This window comes from Girardinichthys multiradiatus, chromosome 7, assembly GCF_021462225.1.
Source record: "Girardinichthys multiradiatus isolate DD_20200921_A chromosome 7, DD_fGirMul_XY1, whole genome shotgun sequence".
In the NCBI taxonomy this organism is placed as follows: domain Eukaryota; kingdom Metazoa; phylum Chordata; class Actinopteri; order Cyprinodontiformes; family Goodeidae; genus Girardinichthys; species Girardinichthys multiradiatus.
This window is the reverse complement of record NC_061800.1, coordinates 5,879,662-5,895,689: the sequence shown is the minus strand read 5'-3', so window position 1 is coordinate 5,895,689 and position 16,028 is coordinate 5,879,662. Positions and strand designations below refer to the sequence as shown.

The 16,028-nt window shown below is 40.3% G+C and overlaps 2 protein-coding genes across 5 annotated transcripts in view; one reads left to right on the top strand and one right to left on the bottom strand.

Annotated features, from left to right (window-relative positions):
* armc8 (armadillo repeat containing 8) overlaps window positions 1–9,831 on the bottom strand; it is a 22,248-nt gene extending 12,417 nt beyond the window's left edge. Inside the window, exons 1-4 of the mRNA XM_047370370.1 lie at window positions 9,694–9,831; window positions 5,908–5,984; window positions 896–967; window positions 71–213 (exon numbers count right to left, since the gene is read on the bottom strand). Of these exons, the coding sequence (XP_047226326.1) occupies window positions 71–213; window positions 896–967; window positions 5,908–5,984; window positions 9,694–9,738 (337 nt within the window). The 5' untranslated portion in view covers window positions 9,739–9,831. The remainder of the gene's footprint in view (window positions 1–70; window positions 214–895; window positions 968–5,907; window positions 5,985–9,693) is intronic.
* On the top strand, window positions 7,839–16,028 carry dbr1 (debranching RNA lariats 1). Of its 4 annotated transcripts, none has more exons than XM_047370368.1 (9): window positions 7,839–7,977; window positions 11,647–11,844; window positions 11,924–12,048; window positions 12,123–12,203; window positions 12,283–12,368; window positions 12,443–12,667; window positions 12,753–12,830; window positions 12,916–13,061; window positions 14,658–16,028. In XM_047370368.1, the coding sequence occupies exons 2-9, from the start codon at window positions 11,648–11,650 to the stop codon at window positions 15,379–15,381; spliced, it is 1,662 nt and encodes a 553-aa protein (XP_047226324.1). In that variant the 5' UTR covers window positions 7,839–7,977; window position 11,647; the 3' UTR covers window positions 15,382–16,028. The 4 variants fall into 4 exon arrangements, with proteins under 4 accessions (XP_047226324.1, XP_047226322.1, XP_047226325.1 ...); XM_047370366.1 differs by lacking the exon at window positions 7,839–7,977 and adding an exon at window positions 9,631–9,648; XM_047370369.1 differs by lacking the exon at window positions 7,839–7,977 and adding an exon at window positions 9,698–9,823.

Sequence of the window (16,028 nt, the reverse complement as noted above, 5' to 3'; positions counted from 1 at the left end):
GCAAAACGGATGAGTGTTTTGCCCTTGCCCTCTTATTTGCATGCATGACAATGTGTTTTGTTGGCCTAACCTTGAAGCAGAGTGGGGATGATGTGACAGTCCACCAAGGACTTGATGTTGTTCTCAGTGCCCATGGCTAGACTGCCCAGCACCACGGCACACTCTGTCCTCAACTGCAGGCTTGATGAGCTTTGCTGGAGCAGGTAAAGTAGCCTGGAGGCAGTGAGAGAAGAAAACTTAAACCAAGTTTTCTAATACAATCACCTGGAAGAAACAACATGTACTGTACTTGCAACTAATACTTTACTTCTGTGACAAGTCTGTAGTTTTCATTTTTGTTTTATTTGTTCAGTTAAATTAAAAAATAAATGTGTCAGATTTGATATTTTATGTAGCTGGAACCTCACTGGCTTTGTGTACATGTAAATGGACCAACAGAAAGGGCAGATCATCTGTAGTTGCTAAGCTGAGGTCACTAATGAAAAGCTTTAACAGCCCTAAAACAGAATGTGGTCATGAACTTTTTTAACTCTCATTTATTTGCTTTTTTGGTATTAGTAAAAAGGTCTGAATTATTACAAAGCATTTGACTATTATCAGTAAAAATGCAGTATCTGTTTTTATGTTTGCTCTGGATGAGATCATCATATAATTTAAAGGCCAAGGCTCCAGCCCTATTTTGTCTCATTAACTACTGAATGTAAATTAAATCACAGATCTAACACAACGGAGTTGATCTACCGTAGTTTCTTCTTTTAAACATAGAAAAACAAACGCATTTTCACTGCAACTTTAGCACAACTTTCTATGCTGGTGAACTTGAAATAATGGATTAAGTTCCAAAGACAACTGGAAGGCATCAGAAAAGAGGGAAATGAAAAGATGTGCAGAGTACCTCGGTACAGCTCCAAGGACAATCAGATTGGCCTTCTGCTTATTGTTTCCTATGACAGCATTCTTCATGTCACTAATGAAAAATAAAGAAAAGAAATAAATACAATAAAATCACACATAAAGATAGATGTCAGTCGTTTTTATATACAGTGACATGAAAAAGGATTTTCCCCATTCTGGGTTCTGAGATTGAACTAAAGATTTCTTTTGTTTCAGGTTTTTCTTTGTTGCTTTTATGTCAAACTTAAATGTTTCAGATTAAACTTTAATATCAGACAAAGATAACATAAGTGAAAACAAAATCCAGCTTTCAAATAACAATGCCATCCAAACCAGCCTTGTCCTGTGTAAAACAGTAATTGCCTCCTAAAGAAAATAACTGGTTGTGCCTCCCTTCTAGGTAACAACAGCCATTTGTTATAAACTGGCAATGAGGCGTTTATGTCACTGTGGGAGAGTTTTAGCCCTCTCTTCTTTGCAGAATTGTTGTATTTCAGCCACATTGGATGGTTTTAGAGCATGAACAGCCTGTCTGAGGTCATGTCACAAAAATCAGATTTGAGTCCAAACTTTGATTAGGTCACTCCAAAACCTTCATGTTGCTTTTTTTAGCCATTCAGGGTTGAGTTCGCTGGTGTGCTTTGGATCACTGCCCCGTTGCATAATCCAAGAGCTCTTAAGGTCACAAAGTGATGACTGGACATTCTTTGTCAGGATTTTCTGGTAAAGAGCCGATTTCATAGTTCCATCAATAACGGTAAGTTGTCCAGGTCCTGAAGCAGATGTTCTTCTTAAGGGCTGTGTCAGTTTTATGCCAGAAAAAGGCAGAAAACGTGAAAAGCGGAACACCTTCTAAAATGTTCCACCTTCATCTCTTCAGTCCACAGAATCTTTGCCCACGTGTCTTGGAGATCATCAAAAAGGTGGTAAGTTGTGGTCTTGACCTTCGAACTCTCCCATGGATACCACTTTTGCCCAGAACCATGAACCAAGACTTCAAGAGAGACAGCGAGGCCTGAAGTGCTTCAGATGTCGCTCTTGGTTCTTATGTGACCTTCTGAATGAGTTGTTGATTGACTGAAATCATTTCTGTGGGCCGGCCGCTCTGGCTCTCACTGTGGCTCTCTAGAGTCCCAAAGCCAGAGGGTGTACAACCCTTTTCAAATTGACAGATATCAATGACTTTGTTTCTCATCTGTTCTTGAATTTCTAAATCAGGTCATGTTGTGCTGCATTTTTGAATCTTTTAGCCTACTTCATCTTATTATGTAGGTTCTATATTGTACAGGTCAGAGTTAGTAATCAGGTCTAGGTATGAGTATAGAAATTTAATCTAGAAAATCTGGCTGAACACAGTTTATTCATGTCTGAGCTAGGTTGGTTTACACCGTTCCTTCTCTTAATAAATTATATCATATAAACCCAATTCCAATGAAGTTGGGACATTGTATTTTCCCTTCATAATGCTCCACACATTTTCAATGGGAGACAGGTCTGGACTGCAGGCAGGCCAGTCTGGTACCAGCACTCTTTTACTACGAAGCTACGCTGCTGGAACCCGTGCAGAATGTGGCTTGGTATTGTCTTGCTGAAATAAGCAGGACGTCCCTGAAAAAGATGTTGCTTGGATGGCAGCAGATGTTGATGCAAACCATATCTGTACCTTTCAGCATTAATGGTGCCTTCACAGATGTTACCCATACCATGGGTACTAACAAACCCTTATACCATCACAGATGCTGGCTTTTGAACTTTGCGCTGAAAACAATTCAGATGGTCCTTTTCCTCTTTGGCCCGGAGGACACGATGTCCATGATTTCCAAAAACAAATTGAAATGTGGACTTGTCAGACCACAACACACTTATCCACTTTATGTAGGTCCATCTAAAATGAGCTCGGCCCAAAGAAGCCAGCGGTGTTTCTGGGTATCGATGCTATGTGGCTTTAGCTCTGCATGGTAGAGTTTTAACTTGAACTCGTAGATGTAGCGATGAACTGTGTTAACTGACAATGGTTTTCTGAAGTGTTCCTGAGCCCACACGGTGATATCCGTTACAGAAGGATGTCGGTTTTTAATGCAGTCTCCAGAGGGGTCGAAGGTCACGGGCATTCAATGTTGGTTTTGACCCTTGCTGCTTATGTGCAGAGATTTCTTCACATTCTCTGAACCTTCAGATGATATAATGAACTGTAGTTTATTAAATCCCTAAATTCCTTGCAGTTGTACGTTAAGAAACGTTCTTAAACTGTGGGACTATTCGCTCACAGAGTTGTTCACAAAGTGGTGAACCTCGCCCCATCCTTGCTTGAGCCTTTCTGGGATGCTCCTTTTATACCCAATCATGACACTCACCTTGTTCCAAAGAACCTGTTCACCTGTGGAATGATCCATAATGGTGTTTTTTGAGCATTCCTCAACTTTCCCAGTCTTATTTTGACCCTCTCCCAGCTTTTTTGGGACATGTTGCAAGAATCAAAATGGGTTAATATTTATAAAAATAATTTAAAAAAAAGTTTATCAGTTTGAACATGAAATATTTTGTCTTTGTAGTGGACTTAACTGCACATAGGGTGAACAGGACTTGCAAATCATTGTATTCTGGAGTAAAAACATTTTATACAAGGTCCCAACTTCACTGGACCTTGGGTTATAGTTTGAAAACAGCACTTTGTATTTACTCATGTTCTCTTTGTTGGATTTAAACAGTTGTTGCATGATCTGAAACATTTAAGTGTGACAAAAATGCAAAAAACAGGAGAAATTATAAAGGGAACTAAATCTTGTTCACAATATTAGAGGGGCGATGAGCATACAGTTCTGTAAATTGATGGTTGATATGAATAACAACAGGATTATCATGTCTTATTTAATCTCTCTTTCTTCATGACATGAGACATTAATAGTTGCACCACAGATGAAAGATCTGAGACAGTCATTTCAATTTGAAGCCCAATATTCATTCGTTCAACATTCAAGGACCCTGCTCTTTCATTTCAGCATATTTAACGCCGCAACGATCCTTCTGCTGTGCCGGTGAGCCAGATGATATCAAACCGCAGCTGAATGAAGGCGGTGGAAAAGTACAGCTGGAGCGGTACCGTAACCAGAGCTAGTAACCTCACAGGATAAAAATAATGAGGAAATAATCAGAGTATATGTCATCTACCTCATACTGAGCAGGGAAATACACTCTGATATAAAGTATCAGATGGAAGCCTTTACATGTAAACACACTACAGAGACTGCAACATCTATGAGTTTTCTGGGTTTGAGCAGGAAAATCTTTTGAGGCAGGATTTTTCTCTAGCAACAGCAAGATAGCAGCTGCAGCTATTCCAATGTGATTTCCGAGCATAAACATGAGAATCAGCCCACATAAAGAATGATTAAAAACATAAAATAACAGAACCAAAAAATAAGAAAACAAATTGTACATAATAAAATAACAAAAATATTTAATAAAATGTAAAGACTGAATATTACTTTAATATTCATCCACAGATGTGTTCCTTCTCCATGTTATGCTACTTCTAAAAGCTTAGATTAGAAACATGGAGCTTCCACAACATGCTGAAGCATGAGCTATATTAAATACTTTGTACAACCCCTTTATGCCAATAGGACCGCACTTGATCTGACAATATTTCACAAGTTGGAACATACAAAGAGGGGAATCGGACATTTCTCTTTGGACAGGTCCCCCTGGATCTAAACATACAGCAATTTTCTATGGAATTTAATACTGAGGGCTGAGATGGGGATGGAGGAAATTTTTTTTTTATCTGATGAACCATTTTTGTGTTGCTTTGCTTGTATGTTTTTATCCTGTGGAAAGAACCAATGACAACCAGTTTTCAGTTTCCTGCTAGAGGCCACCAGATTTCTTTAAATTCTAAGAGTTCAGGATGCCATGCACTCCAACAAGGTTCCCAAGTCTTTCGGAGCAGAAACAGACCCACAGCATCGCAGATCTTTTACCATATGTCACAGTGGCCATGAGTTCCTGTTAAAAGTTCCAGTAGATTTAGCAAACTCCAAGTCTACATTTGTGAAGGAGGAACAGAGGAGGCCTTTTCCCAGGCATCACCCATCAAATTCTGTCCGCTGTGAGCGCCTGAAACTCACGTCAAATTCCTTGTTTGTGCAGACAATCTTGGACAATAAAGCTGATTCTGATAGCATCTACTGATTGCCATGGAGACGTGGTGACCCAAGGATGCCAGTCCCTGCTGAAGTTCTCCAACAGTGAGACTTGGGGATCATCACACTACTCACTGTGTATAATGGCAAGATAATCATGTGTCCCCGTCCAGTATTACATCTAGTTTAACAATCAATATCATATGTGTGGCCTATTAGACATGGGCCAACATTTAAAAGACAGACTGCAATCTGTGAACTTGATTTGCCTTATTTTATGCTTTTACATAAACATATTTACACTCTAATGGGTTTTGAACATCAATATAACATCAAGAAAATGTTATTTATTTTTTTACTTCTTTGCTTGTAAACCATAATGTCTCATGATGTCTTAGGAAATTATGTTTAGAGTAAGAGAAAGTATTTTTTTTCCTTTTGTATTGAAACAGATGTCATCTTAGAAACTGGATTTTTTATTTGAAATTTATAACTTTAAATATCAAACATTGATCGATTCAATTAAAAATATTGTGATATTTTTGTCCATATCGCCCAAGTTTGTAGCCTGGTCTGTCATATTTATAACCCAGAGAGACCAAAAATCATAATGACTGATTAGTTCATAGAAACTAAATTCAAAACATGCTTCTGTTGCATTTATTATAGAAGTGTTTATTAGAGGTTCCAATAATTCTGTCAAAAGTGATTGTTAAAAAAAACATTGTTTTACTTCTTATTTATATATACAACCATTAATATACTTCCCATACAGAATTGGTCAAACAAAAGGATTCCTATAAATAAAAACAGGAAGATTTTATCTTGCACTTAATGCTTAACTGAATAAATGCAGCTCTGCTAGCCTTACATGACTCCCTGCAGCACTTTCTGTGGGTCAGGGTCGAACAGTCGGTCAACATAATGGCGACTGGTGGCAGTGACTTCCTGTGTGAAGACAAAACCAAAAATATTACTGATAAAATCCAGAAACATGCAATGTCACAGCTACAGAGCCTTGCAAAAGTATCGAACTTGCATGTGACCGACACAAAGTTGTGCATAATTGTGATGTTGAAGAAAAATCATCCATGGTCTTCAAAATATTTTAAAAGTCTAAATCTTAAAAGTGTAGCATGCAAATTTAGTCAACCCTTTTATTCTGATACCTCTAAATAAAATCCAGATATACCTACTGCATCCAGAAGTTTCCTAATATGTAAACGGGTTCCCCTTGCATGTCATTTAATGTTGGCTTTTCTGTGAAGGCCTCAGAGATTAGAGAACATTAGTGAAGACCAAGTAACACAACAGACAGGTCAGGGAGAAAGCTGTGGAGAGGTTTATGGCAGTGTTATGTTATAAAGCAATATCCCAAGCTTTGGACATCTTATAAAGCAGTGATTATTTTTTCTGAAAATGGAAAGAGTATGGCATGTCTGCAAAACTACCGACACGGCAGTCCACCCAAACTAACTGGTCAGACACGCGGGAAATTCAGAGAAGCAACCAAGAGGCCCACGGTAACTCTGCAATGTCCCACAGCAACAGAGAGCTTCACTCCACAAACCCGGCCCAAATGGAAGAGTGGTCAGAAAAAATACACCGCTGAAACAAAGTCAGAAGTATTCCTGTTTGGAGTTTGCTACTGTAGGGGACCCAACAAAGGTATGGAAAAGGGTGCTCTGGTCAGATGAGAACAAAATGTAACTTTTTAGCCTAAATGAAAACCACTGTGTGCATTACCCTCAACTCTCCATCTCCCACTGTGAAACCTGATGGTAGCAGCATCATGCTGTTAGAGATGCTTTCCTTCAGCATGGACTGAAAGGTTTGTCAGTGCTGGTAGGAAAATGGATGGAGACAAATACACCCCAATCCTGGAAGAAAACGTGTAGCTGTTTTTGCAGAGAAAGGTGGTTCTATGTAGCACGGACTCAAGGAAACTGAATAAAAATACATCCCACACTTTTCAAATGTTGATATGCGATAACATTTTGAAAACCCTGCATCGTTGTCTTTCCAGTTTTTTATTTTGTTTTTAATGTGTCCTGTCTGGCAGAGTAGTACTCAGAATCATTGAAGCCCAACAGATTTACTTTCACAAGTGGAGCATTATAGCGTTAGCCGTAATGCTATATATATATATATGTGATTATTTAATTGCAATGGACACAAAGACGGAAACAAAAAGGGAAAAAAGAAGCAAGAAAGAGAGAGAGGTGGGGCAAAAGGAAAAAGGAGGGGAAGCAGAAAAGAATAGAGGAGAGAAAGAAGGATGAAGATACTAGAAGACTGCTTCTACACCTGCAGATATATAACAGTGATTTTACCAAAAATTGCACGGTACAAATGAATGCAAGATGTATTTAGTGGCAACTGCAGCTCAATGTAGAACATCTGTGTATCTGTTAACATCTGAATCCAAACATCTGTGGGTGTAAGTGTGAGCATGCTTATGTATATAAGGTTTCTCCATAAAAAAAAGCAATAGCAAGTGTGGGGAGCCACAGACTTGACCCCCTGGACCCGAGACAGACACAGAGGAGATCTGTGCCACAGACATCCAAAGGCCCCCCAGAGCACGGGAACCCTGTGAGGACCATGGCAAACCCCCAGAGAAGAGCAGAGGAGAACCCAGCAGTCACAGTGTAGAAGCCCCAGGGAGCTGCAGTGGCTGGCCTGGCAGCCGACTATGCCGGACCAGATCCAGCCATGGACCCAGTGACCCGACACCCCGGGGCGTATCAACCCCCAAGCAGAGGCCCGACAGAGCCAGGGGGCCAAGGCCCAGGCCCTGGCAAGCAGCCATCGGGAGTGAGCCAGCACACTCCAAAGCACCGAGCCCCGGAGACCGAGAACCACAAGTACACCAGCAGGCAGAGACACCAGCCACCAGCAGGGAGTGTGGTGGGGAGGAATTAGGCCCCACATACCACAGGTATTCAATTCCTTTACTCCTCCAATCTGGAAAGTTTATCATATTATTTTTTGTAGGATGTCAGGGTTGTTCCAGATGGGTGTATGTCTGCAGTGAAGCCCCTGTTATTTTTAGATACTCCCAGCATGCTGTCAGAGAGCAGCTGATATTGAAGTTTTTACATGTCATTTTATATTTGAGCTAAGAAATGGTAAGTCTGAAATCTTAATATTATTGCATAATGTCTGTTCTACATCTGACCAGGGTTCATCTAGAGGTCTGTGTTTAAACCATTTTGAGATGTATTGTAGCCTTTTTCGGTTTCCAGTTTAATATTATACACTGCTTTGTGTTGGTCAGTCACATAAAATCCCAATAAAGTACATTAAAGTTTGCAGTTGGAACACAACAAAAAGCGAGTAATCTGAAGGAGCACAAATACTTCTGTTCTTCATAGGTTTTTTTTACAAAATACAAACAACAGTGCAGATTTCAGCAGTCATGAACTTGGGCAAATTTAAAGAATTTCCAGTACAATCTGACTTTTTTTTTTTTTCCATGCTTGACAGATAAATAGCATTTCAATAAAAGAACAATACATACGCAACAACTGCCTGACCTTTTCAAACACAAATCAGAAAACATTATTTCTTCCTTGCTAATGTGAAAACAACCATGTGCTCTGATACCTACAGAGGTCTCCATTCTAGCAGCAGCCTTACAACGCGGTTTTATATGCCATTTAATGCGGCCGCATGTGACACCAGAAAACGTTGTTTATTACACTGACAGCTTAGACCAGAATTTTCCACACGACCCCCGAGAAGGAAAGGTCCGTCAGCTGACAGCACGGTGATACTGTTGGCAGGCTCCTGGTGCCAACACACACACGACATAAATGCACCTGCAACATCATGGCTGGACGCACTTCTGTTCGTAGCTTTCTTACATACTTTCGCATATTGTTGCCACATACGTAATAAAAGAGTTACACATGTTCAAAAATACGCAAACAAAATCAAATCTTAGATTTTGTGTAACTAAATCTCTCGCGACTACTCAACATTTTACTAAAATTTTAGCTAAATTATATCAAGCAGCCATTACCTCTAGTTGAAATGATTTGCAATAACCTAAAAATGGCAACACTTTGGCTTATTTACAACCACTTGAAATCATGAGTGAGCTAACAAATGCTGCGTTAGCATAACTGTGTACTGCTAACTTCTGACGTTAGCTTAACAACGTAAAGTTTATAATTGTAATACTAAGCAGGTGGTTTAAAACAAATGATAGCAGGTAGTTGGGATAAAATGTAGCTCCCATGACTATTTTTTCTCGATGATTTACGCGATATGTAAACATGTTTAAACAGTTTGATCACTTTCACTCTGCAGCTAGCTGCTAACTCATTCTAAATGACACTGACATGACAGCTCCTGTGGTCGCTTTATTTGTTTTTTGGTGAGCACCGCTGGGGCGGACATCCATGAGAAGAAATCGCCAGTAACAGCGTGTCACATGTTTCCACCCGCCTGAGCGAGGTGGGGATCAAAAACGTTCCCACCAACAGCTTTGTAGGACGCACAGCTACATGCTGCTGAAACCGTTTAGCCCTCAAGCTAATGGTGGAGTAAAGCCCTTCCTAGCTTTTAATGCCTGTTTCCATGGTGTCAACCGCTTGATGTTGGGGTGAGAATTTTGCAAACCGGCTGAAATTATGAGAGTGACACTCACAGACAGAACACTGATGCGGAGAGGGGCCTCCAACAAGCACGCCATATCTCTTCCTCCAAGCAGGCGCCCCAATCGGCGCAGCACTTCGCGGACACTCCGCCCCCAGAGCAGCTGCGAGCGGCTTTAAAAAGTAACTGCGGCCGACCAACGAGGCTTTCCTCGAGCTCTCCTTTCCTAATAACACATATGAGTCCTCTATGCGTTCGGCTGCTATAACAATTACTAGACAGAGAACAGAATACAGTCTGGTTGTGTTGGTGAGCTGTCTGACAGTCTGTGGCTTTGCCAATTAGGTAAATGTTGTTTATAAGTGTGACGTGTGTGCCCTTCTTTTTAGCCAGATTCGATACTTCACCAGTATAAGGCAAGCGTCAGATTTAAAACACAATCACGAAATCAACATCACGATGTTATTTTCCCACATATATGAGACCTACAAACCCAAATCTTAAACAATAATAAAAATGTAATCCACTTATTTTATGATGGAATCTGCTCCTCAGTCTAAAAACATGTTCATGGAAGTGTTGCGCATGCGTCCCGAGTGTTAAAAGCAAGGTGGGAAAATTCGTTCCATTGCTCTCAACTGCAGACTTGTAATAAAATCATGCGTTTTGGAATAAATTAGAACTTATATGGACTATATCTGGGGACAAATAAAATCGTCTGCCAAAACTTGACTCGTGTAAGTATTGAGTTACCGAGCCTCTGCCTTCGTTGTTGCGTTGCTTCGTCTTAAAGGGTGCTTACCTTGGTAATCTTGCTAGCCGAGGCGAGCTGTGTTTGTGATGTAACTATAGATTTTCAGTCCGGCTGCCACAGTGGGAATATTCCTAATAAATTCAGTTTTGCTAAAGTTATCCTTTAAGAAATAGCAGCAGCAGTTCAGTTTGTGAAGATAAACGACCTTGCTTTCATATTCACGCGATTAAAGTAAAGCACTTTCAAAATTAGCTTGCCTTGAATGCATGAAACAAATTTGTAGGTTGATTTTGAAAACCATCAAAAAAAAAAATGACCAAGCATGAATTTTATTTTATTCGTTCAAAGCTTTACAATGCATACAAAAGCCTTATAGGTAACCAGGTTTATGGTAGCGCCGTGCAATAAAACAATTCCATTAACTTATCGATGGGACAATGTAAAAAATTATCTAGGCAGCTATTAAAATTAACAAGGCAAACATTGCATGTACATATCAGGCAGCACCTGTAATCCTTTATATCCCATAATGCTTAAGGAAATTGTGTGTTTAGTTTGTGTTCATTTAAAAAAAATAATTCCATCAGTTGTTAATGCTTATTTTGTTCTTTCAGTTTATATTGATAGAGAAGCTATTTTAGAAACTGGATAGTTAACTGAAAACTGTAATGTGCTAATTATCTAAAGCCATTTAATACAGAAAAATATACTTTAATTTCTTTTCTTTTTTTGTACTTGTCTCCCAGTTCTTGCTTATAGTAAGACCAGTGATTTCAGTAATAGTCAATGATCATTAAATAATAGTCATATCATTTGGATTTGTTTTTTAATCTTTTGTTTGTGTTGATGATTACTAAACAGTTTACTAAGATTCATCTCTGGATTCAGGTTTCTACCAAGGCCAGAAAATCCTTGTAATGTATGGACTTTGATTAAAGCAGTTTCTAGGTCTGTAAAAGTGTTTAAAAAGTACAGCATGGAATAATCTGTTTAATACAAGGCCTTCATCTGTCCACCCACCTATCTGTCCCTCAGTCTATTTGTCAGTCTGTTCTTCCATATATCTGTCTATCCTTCCATCACCCAACCCTCAGTTATTCAGTCCATTCCTAGGCTGTCATCAGTCCATCTGTCATTCACCCCATCCATCCATCTGTTCATCCCTCTGTCACTGTTTCGGTCTTTCCATTATTTTTCTCACAGTGGGAATGTGAGTTTCTCAAATAATCCGCAGCTCATCTGTTCATGCAGCATGAAGATCGCAGTGGAAGGCTGTTGCCACGGGGAGCTGGACAAGATCTATGAGACGATTGAGTATCTGGAGAAGAAGGAAGCAGTCAAAGTGGATCTGCTGCTCTGCTGTGGAGACTTCCAGGCGGTGCGAAATGAGGGAGACATGAAGTGCATGGCAGTACCTGCCAAGTACAGGATGATGCAAACATTTTACAAGTCAGTGTTTTGCTTTTGTTTGTTGATGGTGAAGAATATTAATAGTAAACATAGCTGACATTTGATAGAACTGTTGCAGATATTACTCGGGAGAGAAGAAGGCTCCAGTACTCACCATCTTTATTGGAGGAAACCACGAGGCTTCCAACCACCTGCAGGAGCTGCCTTATGGAGGCTGGGTTGCTCCCAACATTTATTATCTGGGTAAGGAGCAGAAGATTATATATGTGTCTGCCTGAGTGTCTGATACTGTGGTTAACTTGGTCATGTGTCTCTAGGTTACGCTGGCGTTGTTCGCTATAAAGGGATCAGGATCGGTGGCCTATCTGGAATCTTTAAATCCCACGACTACAGGAAGGGTCTGTTTATTTAAATTTTTCTATCTTACTTAAAATACTTTGAGAATTTTTTCCATTGACAGAGTGTGTTTTCTTCAAGGTCACCATGAATTTCCTCCATATAATCCTGAAACTCTTCGAAGTGTATACCACATCAGGAATATTGAAGTTTTCAAATTGAAACAGGTACATTTCTAATTTCCAAATTCAGTTTATCTATTTTGTTTTCTTTCTGATTGATAAATTACTGTTTCAAAAAGATTCAGATGCCCATAGACATTTTCCTGAGCCATGACTGGCCTCGAGGAATCTACCACTATGGAAACACAGAGGAGTTGTTGCGAAAGAAGAAGTTTCTGCGGGAGGAAGTGGAAACAAACACACTGGGAAGTCCGGCTGCTAAGGAGTTGCTGGCTCATCTCCAGCCCAGCTACTGGTTCTCTGCCCATCTCCATGTAAAATTTGCTGCTGTCATGCAGCATCCAGTAAGTGACTCATCCTCTCCAGCCGGTTCTAATGTTGCTCATTTAAATGTTAGACCACATTCAAATGCATTTCTCTGATCTGTAGCCTAAAGGTAACGCAGCCCCACGTGTGACAAAATTCCTGTCTCTGGATAAATGTCTTCCCTACAGAGAGTTCTTGCAGGTCAGAGGACGTTTCCTTCATACATATACTATATTTCATATGTATGGGTCCACAATAAACCTGTATATCTTGCTGTTGTTTTCAGATTGTCGATATTCCAGACAGACCAAGTTCATCTGAGGGTCTGGAATATGATCCAGAGTGGTTTGCTGTCCTAAAAGCCACCAACAGTTTGCAAAGCACCACTCCTCATCGCTGGAACCCCCCAGAGAATAATGGCTTGCATGAACGGTACAAGAATGTTCAGAAGAAAAATGACCCTAAAAAGACTGTGACCAAATCTAATTGCATCTCAGCATGTGCTTGCATTATTTCCATAAACAGATAACTTTATATAACAACTAGAAAAGTGCTGAGAAACTGACTGTTAAACTCAATTGGACTATTTTCAGCTTGACTGGTCGATTAGAACCTCAAAAATTCAATACTTCTCCAGTGATCGCACCACATCCAAAAACACCCTTCAGTGTAATATTTGTTACTGAGAAAAGAATTGTTCTTGTCAGTATCAGCGAGGCGTTCAAACATAACATCAGAAGATGTAAGAAGCTGTTTCAAAGAAGTAGTGCAGGGAAAAGTTAATAAAACTCGAGAGTAACTACAATAATATTAAGGACCGCAATGGCCGGAGCAGGTCAAACCGAAATATAATTTTACCATATCAATCATAAATCATGTCTGAATGTTGAAAGAAAAGGAAAAGAACACATAAGCTGTCTGAATTGTACACACGTGTGACGAGCTGTATTTAATAACATCCTAGAACAGCTGATCACACATAAAATCAGCTGTTAGATGCACAAACATTTCCCCCGAAACCAAAAAAAAAAACTACCACCATGAAACAGCGTGTTTGGTTCGGATATTTATTGATGGTCCTTAAGCGAACCAGCGTCTGCAGGAGGAGCAGAGAGAGCAGCTGCCCGTAATCACACTGTCTGCATTGGATTAAATGGGACAAAGATCCTGCTGAATCCACAGACCACAAATATCCAATATCCAACCTGAAACTAACTTCTCTGGGGTCAAAGGTCTGCAGTTTTGCACTTTAAAGTCCTTGTCCTCATTATTGCCATGGCTGAGACAAAAACCTCATAAAGCCCAAATTCGTCAGACAAACTTAGAGGAGTATTATCAGTCCAGACAGCTGTGTCTCCTCTCTGCTTCACCTGCCTCACCCCCTCACATCACAACCCCTGTCCTTTGTTTCATATGTTCTGGCTGGGCTGTGGTCGAGATAATTATCAGCAGTTAATAGTAGCTCAGCGCACAACACTGACGGCTGAAGGCCGGACTTTAAGCTATAGCTCCAGCTGTCAGTGGTTCAGTGGAAACACAGCAGGTTCTGTGACGAGGAGAGCAAGACCAAATGGAGTGATGCGGTGCGGCTTAAATAGAGCCGTTAAAAAAGGGGCAACTGCTTGTTCCGTTAACGCCGTTAATAGCAAATATAAGATGCTAACACAGTTTGAAATGTGAGTTTATTATTCCTGCAAAGAGATACCTGTATATACAAATTAGAGATGCACTCAGAAGTAGGCTGTTGAAATGTCAATTCCGTAATCAGGTTTTTGCTTAAAATGGTAAAATTTCGTTTAACGACTTCGCTCACACACACACAGTGTGCCATCACCTCTCCTGATATAAATAATTGATGGCTCATGACAGGAAAGCTGAAAAAAATATGTAATGTTCTTTTATATTTTTTAATTATAGTTTTTAAAGAGAATCCAGAATCATCTCAGATCTGTCATTGTCATAATTGGCCGCAGACAATAATTTTTCCTGATGCTACTGTTTAAACTGTGGATTGTCTGTAACTGTCAGGTGGGACTTCGGAGCTTCAGAGACAGACATGATGCAGGTGGTGGAGGATCTCAGCGGGGAACTCGGCATTCCAGACAACTTCAGCCAGACATTGCCACCATATGACCCCAGCAACCCCCGGCCGAATGCCTCCCCGAGCTATAACACCAACCCACAAACAACAGAGCTATGCGCCAAGTTGGGCCTCACAGACATCTACTCTAAGGTCGGACAGAGAGGCGATGACATGGGCAGGTCTCAGAGCAGAGGGGAGGGGGAGGATGATGAGGAGAATGAAAGTGCGGATGAACCCAGCGAGTATCCAACTGATACTTCGGGGTTGTCAAGTTCTTATAACCCTGATGAGATCACCATAGAGGATGAGTGGGAAGAAGATGAGGGAGGAGAGGAGGGGGGTGAGTCAAAGGCAAACTTGACGTCTGATATCCACACCCCCAGTCGAATGGTTCTGCCAGAGCCCAAATCTGTTGTGTCCCCTTCCCACCCTTCCCTCCTGATGAACCTGCCTCCTCCCTCCCACTCTACCCCTAAAGCTGCTCCCGGTCAGTCAGAGGCCGGACAGGAAGGAGAGTGTGACGGCACCGATGAGGTCACTGCTGCCCGCACCCTGAAACGGAGCAGCAACGAGAGCAGCAAAACAGGCAACAGAGGCACGACTCCAAGAATCAAACGCAGGAACCAGGTTATTTACCAGAGCATGGACGATGATGAGTGTGAGGGTTAGAGCATAGGAAACAGATTTCTTTATTAAAATATCATTTTATGTGTTTTAAACAACGGGAGAACATTTTAGAAAACAGGATTTTTGAGTTAATTTTTTCAGGGGGTTTTTGTATTGGGAATTTCTAATTTAACCACAATGATTTTTTTTAAAGGAATAACCTGACATTTTTGTACAACCACTAAAACTAAAGAAATGCATCAAATCCAGCTGCCCATTAGATCAGGATTCTCTATGCAAAGCACCAGTAAGGCTGAACTCTCAGCGGCATTGAATAAAAAAAAAAAACTTTAAGCAATAAATGAATGAATTAGTTAGAATGAGGGCCTCGCTAATAAGTTTCTCTTGTCACCCTGACAAAAATATTGATAGAGTACATTTTTTGCAAGCTATTGGCAGCAAAATTCTGTATTTCCTTTCTGCAGATGCTCCAACTTACTAATTAGTTTTGGATAATTGTGCCAACTGCAGTAATCACACACATCCAACATGACTCATTCTTTGCAGTACAAGCCTCACTTTCATGCTAAAATAAAAACAACTAAAGTGTGAAAAAACATCTAAGCACTAAATAACGCATTAATTGTAATCCTGTTTTTTTATTGGGTTTGAAATAAAAAAAGGACAGCAAAACAACTATTTAACTTTTA

Bases quoted from the DNA above. Each gene is read 5' to 3' on its own strand.
- dbr1 (XM_047370366.1), top strand. The intron at 12,049-12,122 runs GTAAGGAGCAGA...ATGTGTCTCTAG, and splicing joins TCCCAACATTTATTATCTGG to GTTACGCTGGCGTTGTTCGC. The intron at 12,369-12,442 runs GTACATTTCTAA...TGTTTCAAAAAG, and splicing joins AAGTTTTCAAATTGAAACAG to ATTCAGATGCCCATAGACAT.